This window comes from Octodon degus, unplaced genomic scaffold, assembly GCF_000260255.1.
Source record: "Octodon degus isolate 3935 unplaced genomic scaffold, OctDeg1.0 scaffold00168, whole genome shotgun sequence".
Classification (NCBI taxonomy): domain Eukaryota; kingdom Metazoa; phylum Chordata; class Mammalia; order Rodentia; family Octodontidae; genus Octodon; species Octodon degus.
This window is the reverse complement of record NW_004524744.1, coordinates 3,047,939-3,067,196: the sequence shown is the minus strand read 5'-3', so window position 1 is coordinate 3,067,196 and position 19,258 is coordinate 3,047,939. Positions and strand designations below refer to the sequence as shown.

The 19,258-nt window shown below is 37.1% G+C and overlaps 1 protein-coding gene across 3 annotated transcripts in view; it reads left to right on the top strand.

The window, feature by feature from the left end:
* Antxr2 (anthrax toxin receptor 2) overlaps positions 1-19,258 on the top strand; it is a 149,804-nt gene that overhangs the window by 52,636 nt on the left and 77,910 nt on the right. For all 3 annotated transcript variants that reach the window (XM_023703292.1, XM_012517357.2, XM_023703293.1), the window contains 2 exons: positions 3,673-3,751; positions 14,051-14,146. In XM_023703292.1, coding sequence (XP_023559060.1) covers positions 3,673-3,751; positions 14,051-14,146 — 175 coding nt within the window. The remainder of the gene's footprint in view (positions 1-3,672; positions 3,752-14,050; positions 14,147-19,258) is intronic.

Below are 19,258 nucleotides of genomic sequence, written 5' to 3'. Positions count from 1 at the left end.
GTATTTCTCTAAAATAATTATCTTTTAGAAAGCTTAGATCAAAAGATTTCTCAAAATATCTGCTGATCTGACTGATCCATTAGATAAAGAGTCCATTGTTACTGCAATTTGTAGAGTGCCTGCTGTGCTCCAGGAACTGTGTTGGATACAAAAACACAGTTATGCTTATTCCTTAACAAGTGGGCTGAATCCTTCCCCTTTTAAAATGTTATTTGATATTTGGGGCAAATAAAGATCAATCCCCCCCTGACCTCCCATTTATGTCTGTGATGAAGTAAATACAATGTATTTGTAAAACATTTTCACTCATAATAAGGTCTTTGCAACCAAGAGTATGGATTCCACTCTCAGAAGATTAACAGACAAAAGTAGAAGTCATGTAGGAATAAGAACAGATAAGCCATCTACTAACAAGTGACATGAAATATGACAAGAGACATATAATTTGTATGCTGCACATTGGGGACAAAGAAAGGTTGAAGTATTGGCTTTAGGATACAGGTTAGGACAGACTTAGTAATGTCTGGGCTGGGAAAGGAGTGATGCAGTTTTGGGTCAAGTCTCCAGACTAATGGCAGCAGAGCTTGGGAGACAGCTCAGCAGTATGAGCTCCTTTCTGGCAAGTGCAAGGTCCTGTATTTGATGCCTGGTACAAAAAAAGTCTTACCCAGACTAACGGCAGTGTTTATATCATCATAGTGTCAATGACTTGAGAATTATTTTTCTAAAGTAACAACAGAATGAAAAAGCAGAACTAGCTATATTTTTCATGTTTTCAACACTACTGAAAAAGTTGCTCAGAAAAAATATTACATATATCCATATACTTCTAAACATGTGTTTATGAATAAATCCCTTGGTTTATCAGGTCGTAAATGCTGCTCTGCTTAACTGTGAGAAACAGGTGGTTACAATAAAAAACTGGAAGAGTGATACGAAGGTGATATCAATGAGAAAACTTTAAATGTAGGACCTAAAATACACAAGGGGAATGATTTAAATGAAAGCATTTTTCAAATACAGAGTGAGGCTTTCATTCTAAACTTTGCTGTCCTCATTGGGAAATGGAATTAAGGCTAGGTTCACCTCTCTGGGCTACTGTGAGAGCTAAGAGAGGAGGTATTGATGATTCTGGCTCATAGTAAGACATAAAGAAAAGCTTGTAAGTTTCAGTGGTGGTGTTGGTGGGAGTGTTTGATTATGCTACCATCACTGTCAAGAAGTGATGGTATATTATTTTAATGAAGTCCATACGTCTGTAAAATCATATAGATTTTCATATATGTGATGAATTAACCGAGGCACCAGCCACTGTATAGTAGACTGAGCTTTAGGGACATCACGGTTCTTTTGGTTAACTACAAAGTCTCATTAGTCTTCATTTCTACCATACAAAGTAATGGATTTGGTTAGAAGTTAGATCTTATGTTCTTCTATTTTTACAAAACATTAAAATTTGTAAAAATTTTCCTTATCACACACAGAACTGGCTCATTCCTGAGGGATTCTAAAGGTCACACTATAAACAATTTGAGTTAATATCTACTGGCCCTTTAAAGGGAATCAGTAAGATGACTTGCAACAAACGTGTACTATTATAAATCAAAATAGTTTTCCCCTAAAATAAAAGCTTGTCATCTGATAATGATGCAAAGTTTAAAGTAAAGTCAATAGGAACTAGGCAAGATTATTTTTGGATTCAGTTATACTTGGTCATTAAAACAAAACAAAATAAGGCACTCATATCTGCACAGTGAGAAATTAGATTTAATGTGTGTTTCTTAAATAGGTCACTGGGCAGTCTACATTGTTATAGTGCAAATTTCAGTTAATGGCCTGGAAACACTCAAAGCTTACTTACCTTTTTGGCTTCAATGAGACTTTTTTTCCTTTGTATTTAGTAGAGGGTCTACAGGGTCTCACTACACAGATCAGATTTATAGTGGTCCTCCTGTTTATAGCCTCCCAAGCACTGGGATTACAGGAATGTGCCACCACGCTCAGTCTCAATTGTTATTTCAGCATGCCCCAGGTGGGTGGGCAGGGCCAGAATGGCAAGCTAAGGAATCGAACCCCTGGCCCCTGCCTGCCTAAACAGGCATATTAATCTGCTGAGCTATTTGGCTGGACCTCAGTGAGACTCTTTTAAAACAAAATATTTTGAAGTGAGTATTTTAAGAAGACTTTTTATTAGGAGTATTTCTGAATTTTGAACTTTACAAGTACTTCGTTTTTCTAGTGGGTCCTATTTCTTTGTGAATCCAAACTAAATATCACATAGAGAGGAAAAACGCATTAAGGCCATTTACTTTTATTATTACATCAGTGATATAATGGAAAGAGTTCAAAGGTAATTAGAACACTGCCATCACTACTTCTAACAGAAGTCATTGGCAGTTCTGGGCTTTCTGTTCTTTCTCTGTAAAACTATGAAACTACTACTTCCTTCAAAGCATTAAATGAGACAATAGCAATAAAATGCCTAGGTAACATCTGGCTTCCAGCAAGGACTAAAGAGTTCCTATTTCTTCTCTCTGATATTATTATTGAAAATTCCACCAACAACTTGAGATTGCTTTTGTTTTATTCTGTTCTTATACTGTAGAATTTGTTACTGAAGGGCACCTTCTATATTACTACATCGAAATTACTACAGCAAAATTTGAACTTGCTACAAAATCCTGTCAATTCAGAGTAATAAAGGCAATATTTTGACCATTAATTAATTCTTGGAATTTAAAATATTTATGAGAATTAGAGCTTGAGATATGAAGAAGCATAGCAAGGTACAGAAATCAGGTAAACAAAATATCACCCACTACTCTCCTTTAATAAGTAGATCTTTAATTTGTTTACATAGTGGTTGTTACATGAAAATAAACTTTATAAACTTTTGTAGTTGAGCTGTTTTCTTACATATGTTAATATCTCATTGTCATTTTTTTCTTTGATGGCTTGCTGTAGTTGTTAAGATAAAGATATCAGTTTCAGTCTAACTGATCTCAAATAGGGAGACACCACAATATAAATTAAAAATCTTGAACTATTACTTGTTCTATAATTTTTAATTACATTTTCAAAATGAAAACCATATTCTAACTATAATTTGTTAGCCAGGCATAACAATTATTCTTTTTTTCTTACTTTGTGTAGATATGTTAATGGCCTGTGGCCATCTAGGACAAATGGCTACAAACATATAGCTTTCTCTTTTTTTTCCTTCACTTTCTCTCTTTCGTTTTTGCTTTATATTTTCTTTTGAGGTGCTATATTATTGCCAATTTTATACTCTTAAACAGTTATCCTGTATTAGTACTAATTTGTAAAGTTAGAGAAAATCAACCAAATAAGACCTAAAGGCTTTTCCCCTTTCAAAAAACATTTTGTGAACCTGAAACTCAACATTTCTCTGGATTAAGGGATTTCTTAGTGTCTCCATTTATGTGAATGTTTTTTAAAGGAATAACTTGAAAACTTGAGTTTGTCTCAGGCTAATGAGTAAGAATTACAACTAAGGCCAAAAGAAGTTGAAATAAGTTATCAAAAACTATGACTCTCACTCTTTACATATATGTTCAGCCCCATTTTTAATTATATAAGGAAATGAAAATTGCCTGCAAGTATCCATTTTCTACTTATTTTTAATTATTGTATTTTATCTTTTTTTTTCAGAACTCTTGATGTTTCTGTGAGTTTTAATGGAGGAAAATCTGTCATCTCAAGCTCATTAATAATTACAGCCACAGAATGTGTAAGTAAAATGATCGTTATCTTTTAAAGATAATTTGTGTGATTAATATATATAAACTGAGCATTAAAATATGCAACCATAATAAAGAAAGTATAGACAATAACATGGGAGCCAGATAAAGCGAATGTTGTTTCAGGGTATTTTCTTTATTTGTTTTGTTTCTTTTACTTAGCTCCTATAATATGTGTGTGAAAACAACAGCATGCACTCTACACACCATTGTTGAATGTCTATCATTTTGTTTAGTGAATCTCTGTATTATTTCTAATTGTTTTCCTAGTTTTTGTATTCTCTTTAAAAATAAAAAATTCAAAAGTCATTATTTAACTTCAAGATAAGAAAATTTAAAATGAAGTATTCATTAAAACATTAGATATGAAAATGATAACATTTTTCTGTTATGAAGATTAGAATTTAGTATCTGTGATACTCATATATTGGAAAATGTAACTCCCAACCTTCTAGGTGAGGAATGTGCCAAGCTCATGTCCCCTGCAACCAAAGAATGAATTTCAAAAGACAATGGAGGTTAATAGTAGGAAAGTGTGTTAGGGAGTAGGAACAGCGCCTGAGAGATAGGAGGGGCCTGGACGTGGGGGAGGTCTTTGTCAGGTGTAATTTATCCAGGAAAATCACAATGTGGGTACAACATGGGTCACACTACAATTAACATGTATCTTATAAGATTACAGATGTAGCAGCTTAGCTAATATTGGTCCAGTAGGGAAGATCACACAGCGATCTTACATGGAGAGAACAAAAGACATTTGGGATGGGTGGCTTTGGCTGTTCTAGCTACCCACCTGGGCAGCCGAGGTCTGTCAGGACTTTATTGGACCAAGTGACACCAAGCATAGTATGATTCCAAGTGACACACATCCCTTAGAAAGGCACGTAAACCTGGTTCTTGTTCTTTATCTTGAGGCCTGGTCTTCAGATGTAATGCCAGCAACAGTTCTTATTACTTTATATTTTTTGCTAACTTCCTTGACAGCTCAGTCCCTCTCTGACTGTATATTAATTTATATCTAATTTAGCTGCCTATAATAGTATTTATCATAGGTGAAATAATTAGTACACCTTAATGGATCACTTCATATTTTGTACTTCTTAAAAATCGAAATAAATAAATAAATTACTAATTTTAAACCGTTAAAAAAAATTGATGCTGTCTTATATGAGTAAGAAATCTTACTTTTATTGGTAATATCTTAGTTTGAAATTGTATTTTGTTTATAATTGATGTTTGCATTGTTTAAAATGAGGTATGCTGGAATGTTTAGTTATGAGACAGTTTTTTCCTTGTAGCTAATTTTAAGGATTTATAGAAAGTTTTAGTATTTACCATGGAACATACAGACAGGAAACATTAACCTGGACTAACCAGATGGCTGTTATTTTCACAAGTATGTTTTTCTTTGTAAAGTGTATATAAATCAAAGGAAAAAGGGAGAAGAGAGAGATGGAAACAGAAAGAAACAGGGAGAGAGTTGAAATTATAGATTCAAAGCTATAAATGATGTATTCTTACAACTTAGGTATGTTTTCTGCCTTATTTCTGAATTATATGGGAGAGACAGATACACACACACACACACACACACACTGGGGGGGGGTGGTGAGGAAAAGGGAGAAGGAGAGGGAGAGGAACAAGGAACAGAAGGAAGAGAAGAGTAGAGAAGAGAAGAAAAATTCCTGGCCTCTAAAAGACCAGAACCCCAAACTTAAAATTTTCTCATATTTTATGGTTTTGTGGTTTTATATATTTATTAATTCAGAGGATACTTGTCTTTCAGAGACACAGCAAGACCACTCAATGGAGATGTGGTTATGCTTCTTATTGTAAGATAGGTGCAGCAGGAGTGCTTAGGAAGGAACAGTTTTTGGCAGGTTACTTTTGAACTCCTTGGATAATTGTATCTGAGCCTCCTCTTTTGAAATCAAATAGGTGGATTTTTTTCCCGCTTTCTGTTTATCTGTTAAGAATAGTTTCAAACTCTTTTGCCTGAGAATCTCATTGTCAATAGATTGAGCTGTTTTGGAAGAAGATAAAAGTTTCTTGTCACAGTCGAGCGACAAGTGTTTGGGAGACAAAATCAAGGAAACGTGGGAAAGTTTTCTTAACCATAGGTATCACTCTGATGCTCTTGAGAGAGGCCTGGGTTGAAAGGATATTTTAGGAAGTTGTTGAGTAATACATAATATTTACTAGGATGTAAAAAGGGCTCTCGGAAGGTTAGAGTGGGAAGGGAAGTCTGGGAGGTTTTATGTTTATGGAGGAAGCAAAACAAGCTGAGCTTTGGAGGGGCAGCAAGATGTAAGTAAAGAAAGAGACTAGGAAAGAACATTATAGAGAAAGGGCACACAGGGTGGACACGTGTTGAAGGACTGAGAACAGATACATTTGGTCAAAAGGGAAATACGTGGAAGGAGAACTTGGAAATAGAAAATTTAAGCCAGATTGTCATAAACCTAGACCACCAGCCGGAGTTTAGAACTTGTGCTGTAGATGTATGGTAACCTCAGCTGAGCACACACAAACATCAATGCTGAAGTGAATACAGAAAGAAAAGGGTCATAGTTTTTTTTCAAATTGAAGAAAGACTCTTATTATAAAGTGGTTCTTATTGCCACTTTATTTTAAAAATATCCTTTGAGGTAACATAATTATAGTAATTTGTCAGGATTTTCCTTTCTATTTCTTTTTTTCCTCCGTTTTTTTCCTCCTTTCTCCTTCTCTCCTTCCTTTCATTCCTTTTTCTTCCTTTTCCTATCTTTTCTCTTAATACTTCTTGTATTTTGCTTTTGGCAGAATAGTTACCCAGCAAGTCAGTAAGAAAAGCACTAATTTAAAAAAATATTAGACTCTACTAACTTGAGCAATCACAAACTATGACTGTAATGGATAATAGTGTCTCTCAGAAAGGTTTCAGGCATGAATGTAACCATGTACCATGCTATTTTGAGAAGATGAAATTAGTAATGCCCTGCAAGAGAATTAGAATGGAAAGAAAACAGGGCACAGAAACAGTTCTGGGGAGACAAAGGTTAGAATTCAGACATAAGATTTTGGGTTCTGAATTGACATGTGGTAATAGAAACAGTACTAGATTTGGTGAAAACTATTAAACAGATGCTTCTTTGTATAATAACTTCTTCATTTGGGGGCTGGTGAGATAGCTCAGCAGTCTAAAGCACCTCAGTAGATAACCTTAGGCAAGCACAGGGACCATGGTTTTATCCCCAGCACCACATACCTTGCCAGCCCCACCCCAGGCAGGCTGAGCTAGCTACAAAAACAAAAACAAAAATAAAATAAAACAAACAAACAAAAACCTTTTTGGCGTGGGAGGTAATGGCTAATTGTAAAATCTGAAAGAATGATTCTGGTATTGGAAACATCTAAATGTTGTTGCTGATTCTGAAAGAAAATTTTCACTGCACACATACTGGGTAGGGAGTTTTCCCTACTCCCACAAGTGTTACAGAGGAATTACGGCTGCACGTGATGTTTAAGTTTCACTTTTGTTAAAAGGGGAAGAAAGGTGTTGAAGGACACAAGTTGTAAATTGAGTTTAGGGGTTGTGCATGCTTTTTTTTTTGTCTTGTCCTTGAGCCAGATTGGAACAGGGAAAGTCTCAATTCATTTTGGTCACAGCCGAAGCCCTAGGGCTGATGACCATTGTGGTGAGGCCTGTTGAGTTAAGGCATGTGGTCAAATTGCCCTGTCCTCATTGCCCTCCTGCTTAAATTTTTTCCTTGTCCTTATAAGAAAGCTGTTTTTTTACTAGCCCACCATAGTTAACATTACTGTTTTTGGAAACATCTACTGTCTTTATGCAGTATCCTTGATGCAGTTGTAGTAAGTAAATACCAAGGATTTTTTCTTCCCTGCTGTGCCCCTTAACACCTTATAAGAGAATGGGATCACACTACCCCAATCTCTGATAACCAACACCATGAAAAGGGTCACTAATAGAAAGGGAAGGAAGATGGGAGAATTTAGGGCTAATGGGATTTTGAAGTAGGAGCAATATGCAGGGTGAAAGACAAACTGCACTGAGTGTAACAGAACTTGTTCAAAACTATTATAAGAGGGAAGAAAGATTTAATGGAAATCTGCTAAAGCCAAGGGTTGAAGAAGCTTGGAGAACTTGGATGGGGTGCACCAGGCAAGGGGGGAACCATGTCTGTTAGTTAGTCTTACCAGAAGGAAAGGTGAGCTGGCAGGACCCAGTGCTGAAACTTAGAGCCAGGTACCCACTCCTGTTACAGGCTTCTGTTCTGCAGAGCAAGGCTCAGAGGACCTGGCTTCCTTGATGGTTACTTTTGGAGGAATGGCTCCCAGTAATTGAGAAAGATTCCTCCGGGTTCTGCAAAATGGGCAAGATGCTTCAAAGGGCTGAGAATGATTTCAAGGACAGAAAGAGATTTTGAAGTTATGTTTTCTAAAGTAGAGTCTTTAGGAAGAGGGAGATCTGGGAACCAGACACAGGAAGAAAGCTAATTCTATGAAAGTTTTAAGTTAAATTCAGCAGATTGTTAATGTAGGCTGTATCATCAGTAGAATAAATGAAAAGATGACAGAGAGAGATCAGCTTAAGATGTGGGAAAGCCAGAATGCTTAAGCAAACAGGGAAGCAAGGGAAGATGCCATTCTCATGTGAGCAGAGGGCCTGAGAGAAGGGCCTGGAGTGGTCACAGAGGACAAGGACTGACAAGGGACCCAAAGAACTGCCTGGAATCTCCTTACCTTAGCCTAGCTGATTTCAAAGCCTTCTCTTCCATGTGACTTTTATTATTACACTAGTTATTTCATGATAATAAATACTATATTCACATATGCTATCAATAGAAATCATAGGAAAATTGTTTTTCTCATTAAAGCTAACCATATTTTGAATTCACCATGAAATACTTCTGGCATGTGGTAATATTACATGACCTAATTTGATGAAATGCACAGACTGATTTGTGCATTAAGTCTATTCAACATAGAAAAGGAAATTTTATGATATTACTTTAAGTACTGGGACCTTGGCTTCAAGTGATGTTTGAGGGATGTTCAAATTTGGTAACGAGGTGAAATCCTGTTAGTGATGTCACCCATCACAAAGGTTCCACAGGCTTTAAAAAACCCAAACAACAGAAAAACACATTACTCTTGGATTGATTCACTCTTGTGAAAATCCTCAAGGCAAAGAAGCCCTTTGTGCTTCGAGAGCATCCGGGATGCAGTCCTACTAAGGCACACAGAGCAATGAGCTGCAGCTTCTGTCCCTAGCAAGCCCTGCTCATTTATCCTGAAATCTCCACGCAGGTACTTGATCCTTGCCCTTTCTCAGTCCTGTAAGGACTCACAACACTGACTTCAAGCTTATTTTCTAAATAAGTGAGTGAAAGTTTCTATGTCTCTAGTTAAATGTGAGGAATCTACAGTTTTGATTTAAGAGATTACCATTGGAGGAGGGTTGGAATTTAGGCAGTCCTTTCTCTTCATCTCTTCTCAGATCTCTTACATGTATTTTAATAGTTCAGTGAAAGGTTGTCTTTCCCTTCTCTTGGAATAGTTGGTCTTCTGATTGTTCTGGAATCATCATACCATCAGTGTATCCTCTGAGCAAGTATCAAGTGTCAGACACACGGCTAGACACTATTATACAAGCGCCGAGCACTTTCTGGCCTTTGTAAACCACAAGGCAAGAGGAGGCTGTTACTGACATGTGAATTCTATGGATAAAAGTTTAGGGGTGGAGAGCAGAGAGAAACACCTCTCTCCTTCAGTGCACATTCATGCAAACATGTTGGAAGGCACTGCTGCTTTAGCTGTTGCCCAGACCCTCAAAGGTATAAATGTGGATAAGCTGAAATCATGATTTCACTCCTAATGCCCCTGGGAGAAGGATTACTTGGAGCATGGAGGTTTAGCAAGTGTAAATTTCTTGCCCCGTTTCACAGTCTGTTACGTGCTAGAAGTGAAACTGAGTTCTCATCCTGTCTCTTTCTATCCTAGAACAAACACTTGCACAATCTGCCATTTTTAGCCAGATCCTAAACTGGTTCATCTAGGTTAGAGGTCAGCAAACTTTTCTTCTGAAAGCAAGGTACTTCAGGCTTAGAGTAACAAGCCTGTGGTCTCTGTAACAGGACTTAAACCTGCCTTTTAGTGAAAAACCAGACACATTCATTATGCAAACAAAGAGCTTTGGCTGTGTACAAGAAGGCCAAGTACATGGACATTTGAATTTTAGGAAATATTCTTTTTTTTTTTTTTTTTTTTTTGTATTTTTCAGTAAGGGTCTACAGGGTCTCACTATGCAGATTGGACTCAGTGATTCTCTGTGTTCAGCTTCCTAAAGAGCTGGGATTACAGGCATGTGCCACCACGCCCACCACTCTCAATAGGCATCTCAGCAGGCCCAGGGCTTGGCTGGCACCACAGCACAGTTATTAAACCCAGGCCACTGTGTCTGCCTAAGCAGGTGCTGTAATCTGCTGAGCTGTTTGGCTGGCCCCCTCCTTTTTTTTTTTTTTTTTTTTTTTTTAGAAAAAAAGCCAGGTTTTTAACTATGTAATAAACTAAGAAATGATTGTTATCTTGTGGGGGAATCTTGCAAAACAGCTAAACTTGATTCAGCCCTTAGGCCATAGTTTACATAAAGTAGTTTTAAAATTTTCAGTAAATAAAATTATCAGCTTTTTCTTAACTCTTTCTTTTCCTAACTCTACATCTTTGGTAATGAACTTGTAGAAACCATTTTTCTCTTTTTTGTGTCTGCTTTATTCTTATGCGAGTACTGTGTTTATTTTCTAGATAGATTATAAAATGTTATTTATGTATTGTGAAACTTACTGTGGAGCTTATTATGAAAGTTTGAGTTATTCTTCTTTTCATCTATTTTGAGAAAAAATAGTAATGATCCTGACTTGTTTTTATGCTTCTATGATTCTCTTAGATAGAATTTCAGTTATATTTGGCAGAATAGAGTTTCTGATTATTTATTATAATTTGTTTTTAATGGAAAAACAAAGTTAGATGTAGACAAAGTTCAATAACTTTATATTTTTGGAGTGAATGAAAAAATTCCTTCCATCCTAAAAAAGCTGGTAGTTGTGCTTTATCTCCAGATGAGATTTGGCTTCTTGGCCTTCACTAAGTTCTCAGATCTGAATTTCAGATTGGATTCTTCATTTAACTTTAATTCCCAAGTCATTGTAGACATCTGAAAATGCTATTTGTTCAGGGCTATTTTTAGGAAGTATTGATGTAACAAATGGTCAGCTGGAAGGTCACCTAACAAATGGCCATTAATTTAACAAGTGAGCAGTGCTCTCTGTAGTGAACGACAGCTTTTCAGAGATCCGTGCTTGCCTCCTTTTCTTCAGCCTCTTCAGGACACCCTCTGGTCCCGCCACTCTGTGCACCAGCCACGCTGCGCTTTCTGTTCCTCTTACTGGAGTTGCACATTCTGACTGCACACCTGCTCAGCCCATTTTGTACACCTTCAAGGAGGTCCTCCCAGAGCCCTAGACTAGGCTGTTTCCCACTTTTGCATGTTTTTGGTGGTTACTCCTCCTACATACCACACACTTGTAAATATTTACTTAACATTTATCTCTCACCAGTGGGTTTGGGGAAGACTTGTCTAACACTGTGACTGTGGCACCTATCTAATGGGCAAGGATATAGTGGGGCTCACTGCATACATGTCTTGGATGCATGAAAAAGTATTTTTTTTTTTTTTAGCTTTGAGTCACATATATCTGTTCCATTTAGATCGAGAACAATGACATTCTCATGTTAAATATTTGTTAGGGTTATTTTTGATTTGAGGTCTCTTTAAAAGGAGATGCACTTCAATAAAGGTGAGAAGCTTCCAATCCCTTCCTGTGTCACAGATATAGGTGTAGTTCCATCCAGTTTGATACATTTCTCCATTTTGATCCTGAGTTTGGGGTATGCATCATTGTGTCTGTTCACAAACCTGCTGAAGTTCATGGGTTTGACTTTTCCTTAATTTGTTTATGACATTACTGGAACAATGAAATTATTTCCCTTTCATTATTGATATGAGCTATGCTCTGATATCAGCTCTGGAAATCAAAACAAAGGATGGGGAAGCCTGAATCTGTGTCCAGATAACTGAGTTATTAACTAATGTCTGAGGTACATTTAGCTAGCACTGTATCTCAGAATAGATAGTAAGGCTAGTTAGCAGTAAATTATGTGCTTCCTCTTACCTTATTTTCCTTTATCTTTACTTAAATATTTATGTTTAGGAATGTGGATTTTCAAAATTGTGCCTAGTTTAGTTTTGATTCTTTTTAGATAAGTCTTTAAAAACAGATGGCATGATAATACTGTCATAATAAGTGTACATTTGAGTCTGCAAGAGCAGTGTTTGTCAGTCTTACTGATAGGGTCATTTTATTTTGAGGAAAGATTAAGAATTTTCAGTGCCTATCAAGGTTGAGTCTTCTACCTTATATTCTGACTATTGGCATATTTTCAGAATTTTATGTTCATGCCACAGAAGAAAGCAAACCAACCACTAAATTTAACAGGTTTGTGGCTTCTAGTTGCATATCCTTGTTTCTGAACATAAGGTGTGAATTCTAAGAAAAAGGTCACCAGGTGTTCATAGAACTCTTATGAGTAACAGCCCAATGATGAATTCTGGGATTACATCCTTAGGTGGGAAGAGACTGGTAGGAATGTTCCATTGATTCTGTATGTGGACTTTTGTAGGTAAAGGGAGTATCTTCATAAGTCCCTGTTTTTGAAAATGAGACTAAGCATTTATACATTTAGTGACATTTCTCCTGTAGCGTAATTTTCTATGTATTTTTTTCTTTTTTCTTTTTTTTTTTTTTTTCTGGAACCGGGGATTGAACTCAGGCCCTTGCGCCTGCCAGGGAAGCGCTTATTCCACTGAGCCATCTCCCGAGCCCAATATGTATTTCTATTACATTCTTCTCTTGGTATATTTGTTTTCCTAGATTTTATGCCTTAATGCAAGTGAAAATGTAGAAGGCAACTTGATGTGTTCATGAATACTTAGAATTCTCTTCAAAAGAATGCACTTTGGGTATTTTCCTAAGTTGCTCTGAATTATTTTCTTTGACTTTACAAAGAAAGCGCTTACTGTTGCCTAAAAATTTCTGTAAGTATCTGTCCTTTTCTTTTGTTTTTCTTTCTTGATGTCTTTCTAAAAAACAAACAATTCAAAAAATCTTGTGCCAAAACAGGATTTCACACAGCATTCCTTGGAATCTCAGAGATAAGGTTTAGGAAATGCTGCTCCTTGGAAACATTAAAAGTCCTACTCATCAAGTAAAGATATTTAGTCTTTTTGGTGTCTGTGTCATTTAGTAAATAGTAGTTAAATGACAGACATTGATATTTATAGCAAATTAATTGATGATGGCCTCTTTTTGTAGCATTGACAATGAATCATGACAGAAAAAATGAATAAAACAAATAGTGAGAAAGTCCATAATTACTGTCATCGCTTTGTGAAAGCTGAACATTAAAATATGGAGATATAAGTGTGAGTTGTATAATCAGGAGGGACAGTTCTAGCCAGAGGGTCCAAAGGGGGTTTCCCTGAGGAAGTGACATAACCTCAGCCTGGTTGAATTTGGGGTGTTGTTAAGATGAGGGGATCAGAGGTCAGGGTCTAGAGTGAACACTTCTGGCTGCAGGGGCTGTACAGTCATGAAGTGAAAGGAATCTGTGTGGTTCTCCTGTGGGTAGGGTCTGGGCTGCAGTCAGAGATGAACCTGCAACGTGAACTCATGGGACTCCATTTTCATGGACCCATATGTGCCATCACCGGCAAGAGCCTTTGCAGGTGACTTGACATCTGCTTGGTGCTTTTAAAAATGTGCTCATCTGTTACTTAAGGCTAGAAAGTGAGTGGTGCTCCATTGTCATAGTCCAGGAAAATTCTCTCAGTGGTAATCACGCTTGAGCCCAGGTAGTTCCTACCTAGACCCAAATGATAGGGAACATTTGGCAAGCCTAAATAGTGATGTTGTCCCTGCAATCCTTTAAAACATGTTTAAAGTAGTACACAATGCACTGGGAGATACTGTATTTATTACTCTCTTCTCTTGACATAGCTAACATTTTGAAATAAAATCTTAAGGAGTTTATAGAAGTTAAAAGAATACAGCTGAAACGTTCTGACACCATTATACTCTCTGTACTATTTTCTAATGTTTCCTTAAAAATGTACATGTGGGATCTGACCTAAGATTTGCTGACTGCTTTGTTTTTGTCTTTGCCTCCTGTAGTCCAATGGGATTGCAGCCCTCATCGCTATTTTGGTCTTATTGCTGCTTGTGGGCATTGGTTTGATGTGGTGGTTTTGGCCCCTTTGCTGCAAAGTGGTGAGTAAGAAGGATTTGCAACTCTACTCTTCTCTCTTTATTTACTTTTTAATCAGATGTAAAGTAAAGCCTGACATATGAATGAGTGGCACGTTGTTCAGCCCCTGCAAAGTTCCAATTAGCAAACTGAATTTTAATCATTTCATCTAATCTATTCTAATCAATTCTAGAAAACACGCATGTCAATGCCTATTATAAAACTGCATCTGTAAAGCTCTTCAAAGTCAGGTTCATGGGATGAAATATTGAGAAATGAAAAGGAAAGAGTTGAGACAAATGGTGTTGCACTCTAGCACCAGAAAAATCCATATAAATCAACTTTTTTCTGTTGGATATACTGAGAGCAGTTGCTAATCTCTCAGTTTTTGAAAAGTACTTATTGACTCTTTTATCTCCTCTTTGAAGGATTTACTACTGCAGGATCTCTGTGTTTTCCTCTGTGGAACATTTTAGAAATAAGTCAAGTGCAGCTGTTAAGGTTTCTGTTAAGTAGTCACTTTTGGAGTCATGACAGGTCGCTTTGATTTTGACTTGCACATGTAAAGCATATGAAAGGAGACACACTTTCAATACCTCTCTACTGCTGCTGTGGTAAATTGCCACATGCAGGGTAACTTAAGCAACAAAATTTATTATCTAACAGATGTGTAATGTCAGCTCTGATGTGGGTCTCCCTGGTCTTAACTGGACTTTAAGCCAAGTATCAGCATGGGTACATTCCTTTCTGCAACTACAGAGGACAGTTGATTTCCTTATTTTTTGTGGTTTCAAGAGGCCATTGGAATTTTTTGCCCCATGGCTTCCTTTCTTCATCTTGCAAGCCACCGATGTTGTATCTTCTTGATCCCTCTTCTGTACTCACATCTCCAAGTCTGAATGTAGCTGAGAATGGTTTTCTAATTTTAAGGAACCACTGCTAGTAGGTTGGACCCATTTATATAATCCAGGACTATCTCCCACCTAGAGGTTGGTAATCTTAATTATGTCTGCCAATCCCCTTTGCCATATTATGTAATTTATTCATAGGAACAGAGAATGAGGAGGCATTGTTCTCCCCACCACGAGGGGTTTTTTTAAGTAATACATTTCAAGAAATTCAATGTGAATTGTTCAGGGTTCATGGAAAAGATTATTCCAAAGAAAGCTTTTTTGGAAGCATGCTTACTCTATTTGTTTTGTGAGTTCCATATATTATAAGCACACTAAAGTTATGGAACTTTATAGTCTATGAATCATGGTAATACCTTGCATATTACTAGTCAGCCTTTTTCTCTTTCACCTTTGCCTATTCAATCAGCTTTCTAGCTGTTTCAGGCTGTGCTTTGTATTTCCCTTGCATTCCTTATTAATTGTCCTTCTGTATGTTTTCATGAGGCAACTCTATAGTATTTTATCATAAAGATGTTAGCCCATGGAGAAGGCATAGAATTAGCTCAGACAAGAGTAGAGACAAGAAACATCCTGCCTCTTTGCTGAACTAGTCAGTTTCCTGCCATAGCAGTTTATGCTCAGACAGTTTCCTGTTGTAATCTTGATTATCCTAGATATGGCTATTTTTGGGTGCTCAGCATTCTTAAATCTCAAATTAAAAAGCAAAAAAGGTGGCCTGATGTGACTTATGTTCCTGAGTTTTTAATTTAAACTTCATGGGGCTGGATTTCCTCCTTCATTACTTTCCAATTTCATTTACTATTGACTTGAGGAGTCAAGAGTGTCAGAGGGTATAGTTTTGTATTGTTTTTTAAGACACATGCAAAAGCTGAAATGTGGTTCTCTGTGAAGTTTTTGAAGTGCTTAGATACAGATTTTGACCATCATTTTAGATGCTATAAAGGGAATGCAATCATTAGTGATAAGACAAGAGCCATTCCAACTTGGAGGCTTTGCAAATTGTAAATGATGGTGTCATCATTGTGCAAGACACAGAGAGGTCTCTTTAATTGTATAATAGGATGTTGAAAGACTTCTTGTCTTCAGAAACATGAATGCTTGTTAATTACAGAGTTTGTTTAATGAAGAGGATCACCTTCATTTCATTATTAGAAATGGAGGTTGAAGAGCTCCTAGTCCCAAGTATGAACTTATATTCATAGCAGATATAAATGAATCTAAGCAGATGTTTCCTAATGTAGGTTAAAATGAAGGAAAAGTGCTAGGTGTGATGGTGCACAGGCTGAAGCAGAAGGACTTCAAGTTTGAGCTCAGGCTGAAAAATTGGCACTTTAGCAATATCCTATCTCAAACTAAAAGTTAAGTACTGGAGATGTAGCTCAGTGTGAAGTCCCTGGTGAGTTCAATCTCCAGAACCAAAAAAAAGCAGGAGAAGGCAGAGGCAAAATTCTACATGGTTACTCAGTGGCTTTCAGTTCTAGGAATTTGGGATGCAAATAGAATTCACTCTTTAATGTAAAGTGCAAGAAGTAAGTGTAAACACAGGGTAAGGAGAGTTGAAAACTCAGCTTGTACAAAGAATGGGGAAAACATACAGGACATGGTTTCAGAATTCTTACTTGAGTCTAGGGCAGACATGGGCAGTTGAGGAAGAATATTCCAGAAGTGCATTTAAATCTGAGTTCTTCTGGTGTGTTTTGGACAATGCTAGGCTGAAAGGACTGGTTTTCACAAGCCCTCTGTGTGGATGGGCTTCCTATGTCCTGTAGGAAGTCTGGTTGTATCATTTAAGGAATCAGTTGGTCAGTATAACCACCTGAAAGGACTTTGATTCTAGTACAATACTGCTGAGGCTCCCTTTACTGGAAGGTAAAGTCCAATACAATGGTGTCCAACTGAGCTCTATCTGTGATTGAAATGGATAATTAGTGACAGCTATTGCACTCTAGTTACGGGGAAAGTGAAGTATCTCTAACAAAGTGGAGATGAAATCATCAGCTGGGAGGGAAGTGGGCTAGAGAGAAATAAAGAGGGGATGTGAAAAGAAAGAGGATGTGAGATCATAATCGTGTAAAAAAGGATCTTGAGTACATCAAAGGATGTCATAGTACAATTCTATGTTGTTTATTTTCTTCTGTTCCTTACAGAAAATGTATCTGTGCATCGCTGAGATAAGAATGTGGTCTGTGAAGCAATTCTTAGCAGTACTAAGTTGTCAGTAATCTACTTGAGTTTGATTGTCTATTGTTACCAGTAAGATAATATTTAAAATATATCTTTTTAATGGAAAATGAAATGCATTTATTTCAGCAGGATGGTATACAGTTTTTTTTTTGTTTGTTTGTTTGTTTGTTTTTGTTTAGACAGGGTCTTGTTATTTAGTTCAGGCTGGTCATGAAAACTATGGAATTCTTGCTGGCCTCACACTCTCAGAGTTCCTCCAGCCTTAGCCTCCCATGTGCTGCGATTATGGGTGTGTGCCACCACACTTGACTACAAATTCATTGTTTATTTACATATATTCTAAGAACTTGCACTATTTAAATCTGATCTTTCAGTCAAATAATGACTAAATATCTTAATGCTTTGGGGTCCATTTGGAGCTGCTCAGCTTTCCCTCTTCCTGGACATCTGAAGCCTAGGAGCTTTTATCAGGATCTCAAGTCTGGGGAAGTCTGAACAGAGGCTTCCTTATCTGCCACACAGTCTTCATTCAGTCATTTCCTGTTTTGTGAACTGTGAAATACTGAATCGCATTTTATGAAACAGTGAAATCATTCATTGTTCAGAGTTGGATGGCTTATAGGTATCTAATCCGTCACTCAGAGATGACAGTGTGTCTTACATCTTAGACAGCTATATTCAGCTTCTCAGATTTTGCTTTGCTCATTCATTCCTCTGTTTGAATTTTTTTCTTTTTTCTTTTTTTCTGCCTCAGCAATGGAAAGGCTGTCATGGGGTGGCTGTTGGGTTTCATATAGCAGCATTTCTCCTCAAGAGGAAGACAGGCAAAGTAGGGCATCTGCAGGAGTGCATGTCTTGGAAAAGTCCCCAGCAATGAGATGACTAAAGATTCCTAACGCTGTCCAAGGTCCCCGTCCTTGGAACCTGTGAATGGTATCAGGTGTGGCAACAGTGGCTTTGCAGTTGTGTTAAGTGGAGAATTTTGAGATGGGAAGATTTCCAGGATGATCTAGGTAGGCCCTACGTACAACCTGAGGTCTTGTAAGAGGGATACAGAGGGCCATTAGACAACAGAAGGGGAGAAGGAAGGGACAGTCACTTGGTAGGCAGTTCTGACATAAGCAGAAGTCATTTCACCCTTGGTATCTGCAGGGAAGTTCAACTCTTCCCACACCTGAGTTTTAACCCCAGAAAGTGTGTTCAGATTCCTAACTGCTGGAACCAGGTGCTGAATCAAATCATAGAATTAGAAAGGGGAAAGCACTCTATTATATACTATTTAGTCACCCAGAATACATTTAATATGAGACTGGTCTGTTATTTTAAATCTTTCCTGGCAAGCACAAGGTCCAGGATTCAATCCTTGGGACAAAAAAAAAAAAAAAAAAAAAAAAAAACTTTAAATTAATTTCATTATGTTTTTAAGGAGGAAAGAGAGACAATGTTATTTAAAATGTCACTGATGTTGTTCTCTGTGAAGAAATCAGAACCAATGATATTTGAAGAATATTATCTGGTAATACTTTTTAACTATAGAGCCATTACGAAAAAATGAATTTCCTAGCACTATCATCAGTGAATTATAGGTTGTGTTGAGTTTGCAAACAGTTCCATAAGGGGAAAAGTTCTCCTTTTTGTGTGAAGCTAATTCTTGCCATCTGTTTAAGAGTCTGTATCTTACTCATTGAGTATTCTCACATCCGTCCTCTACAACTGCTTTTCTTTAACAAAGACATTGGCAGCAGCATTCTTTTTTTTTTTTCCTTAGATTGAAAAAGGGGGTAGGAATGGTTGAGATAAAACTTAGCACATAGAAATTACAAGTGAGATATCAGAAAATATAGATATTTCTATCATTGTTTAGCTTAGAAGGCATGTTGAGTTTATGGCAGATTTGTCTTACTAATCAGATAGCAGGAATGACAGTTGTAGAGCTACATGATTCGGGACAAGCAGACCCTCCACAAAATTACAGATGTAAGGCTAATGAGGTGGCAAACAAAGGCTTTCTGGAGTGCTGTCAGTGAGTGTGTCATA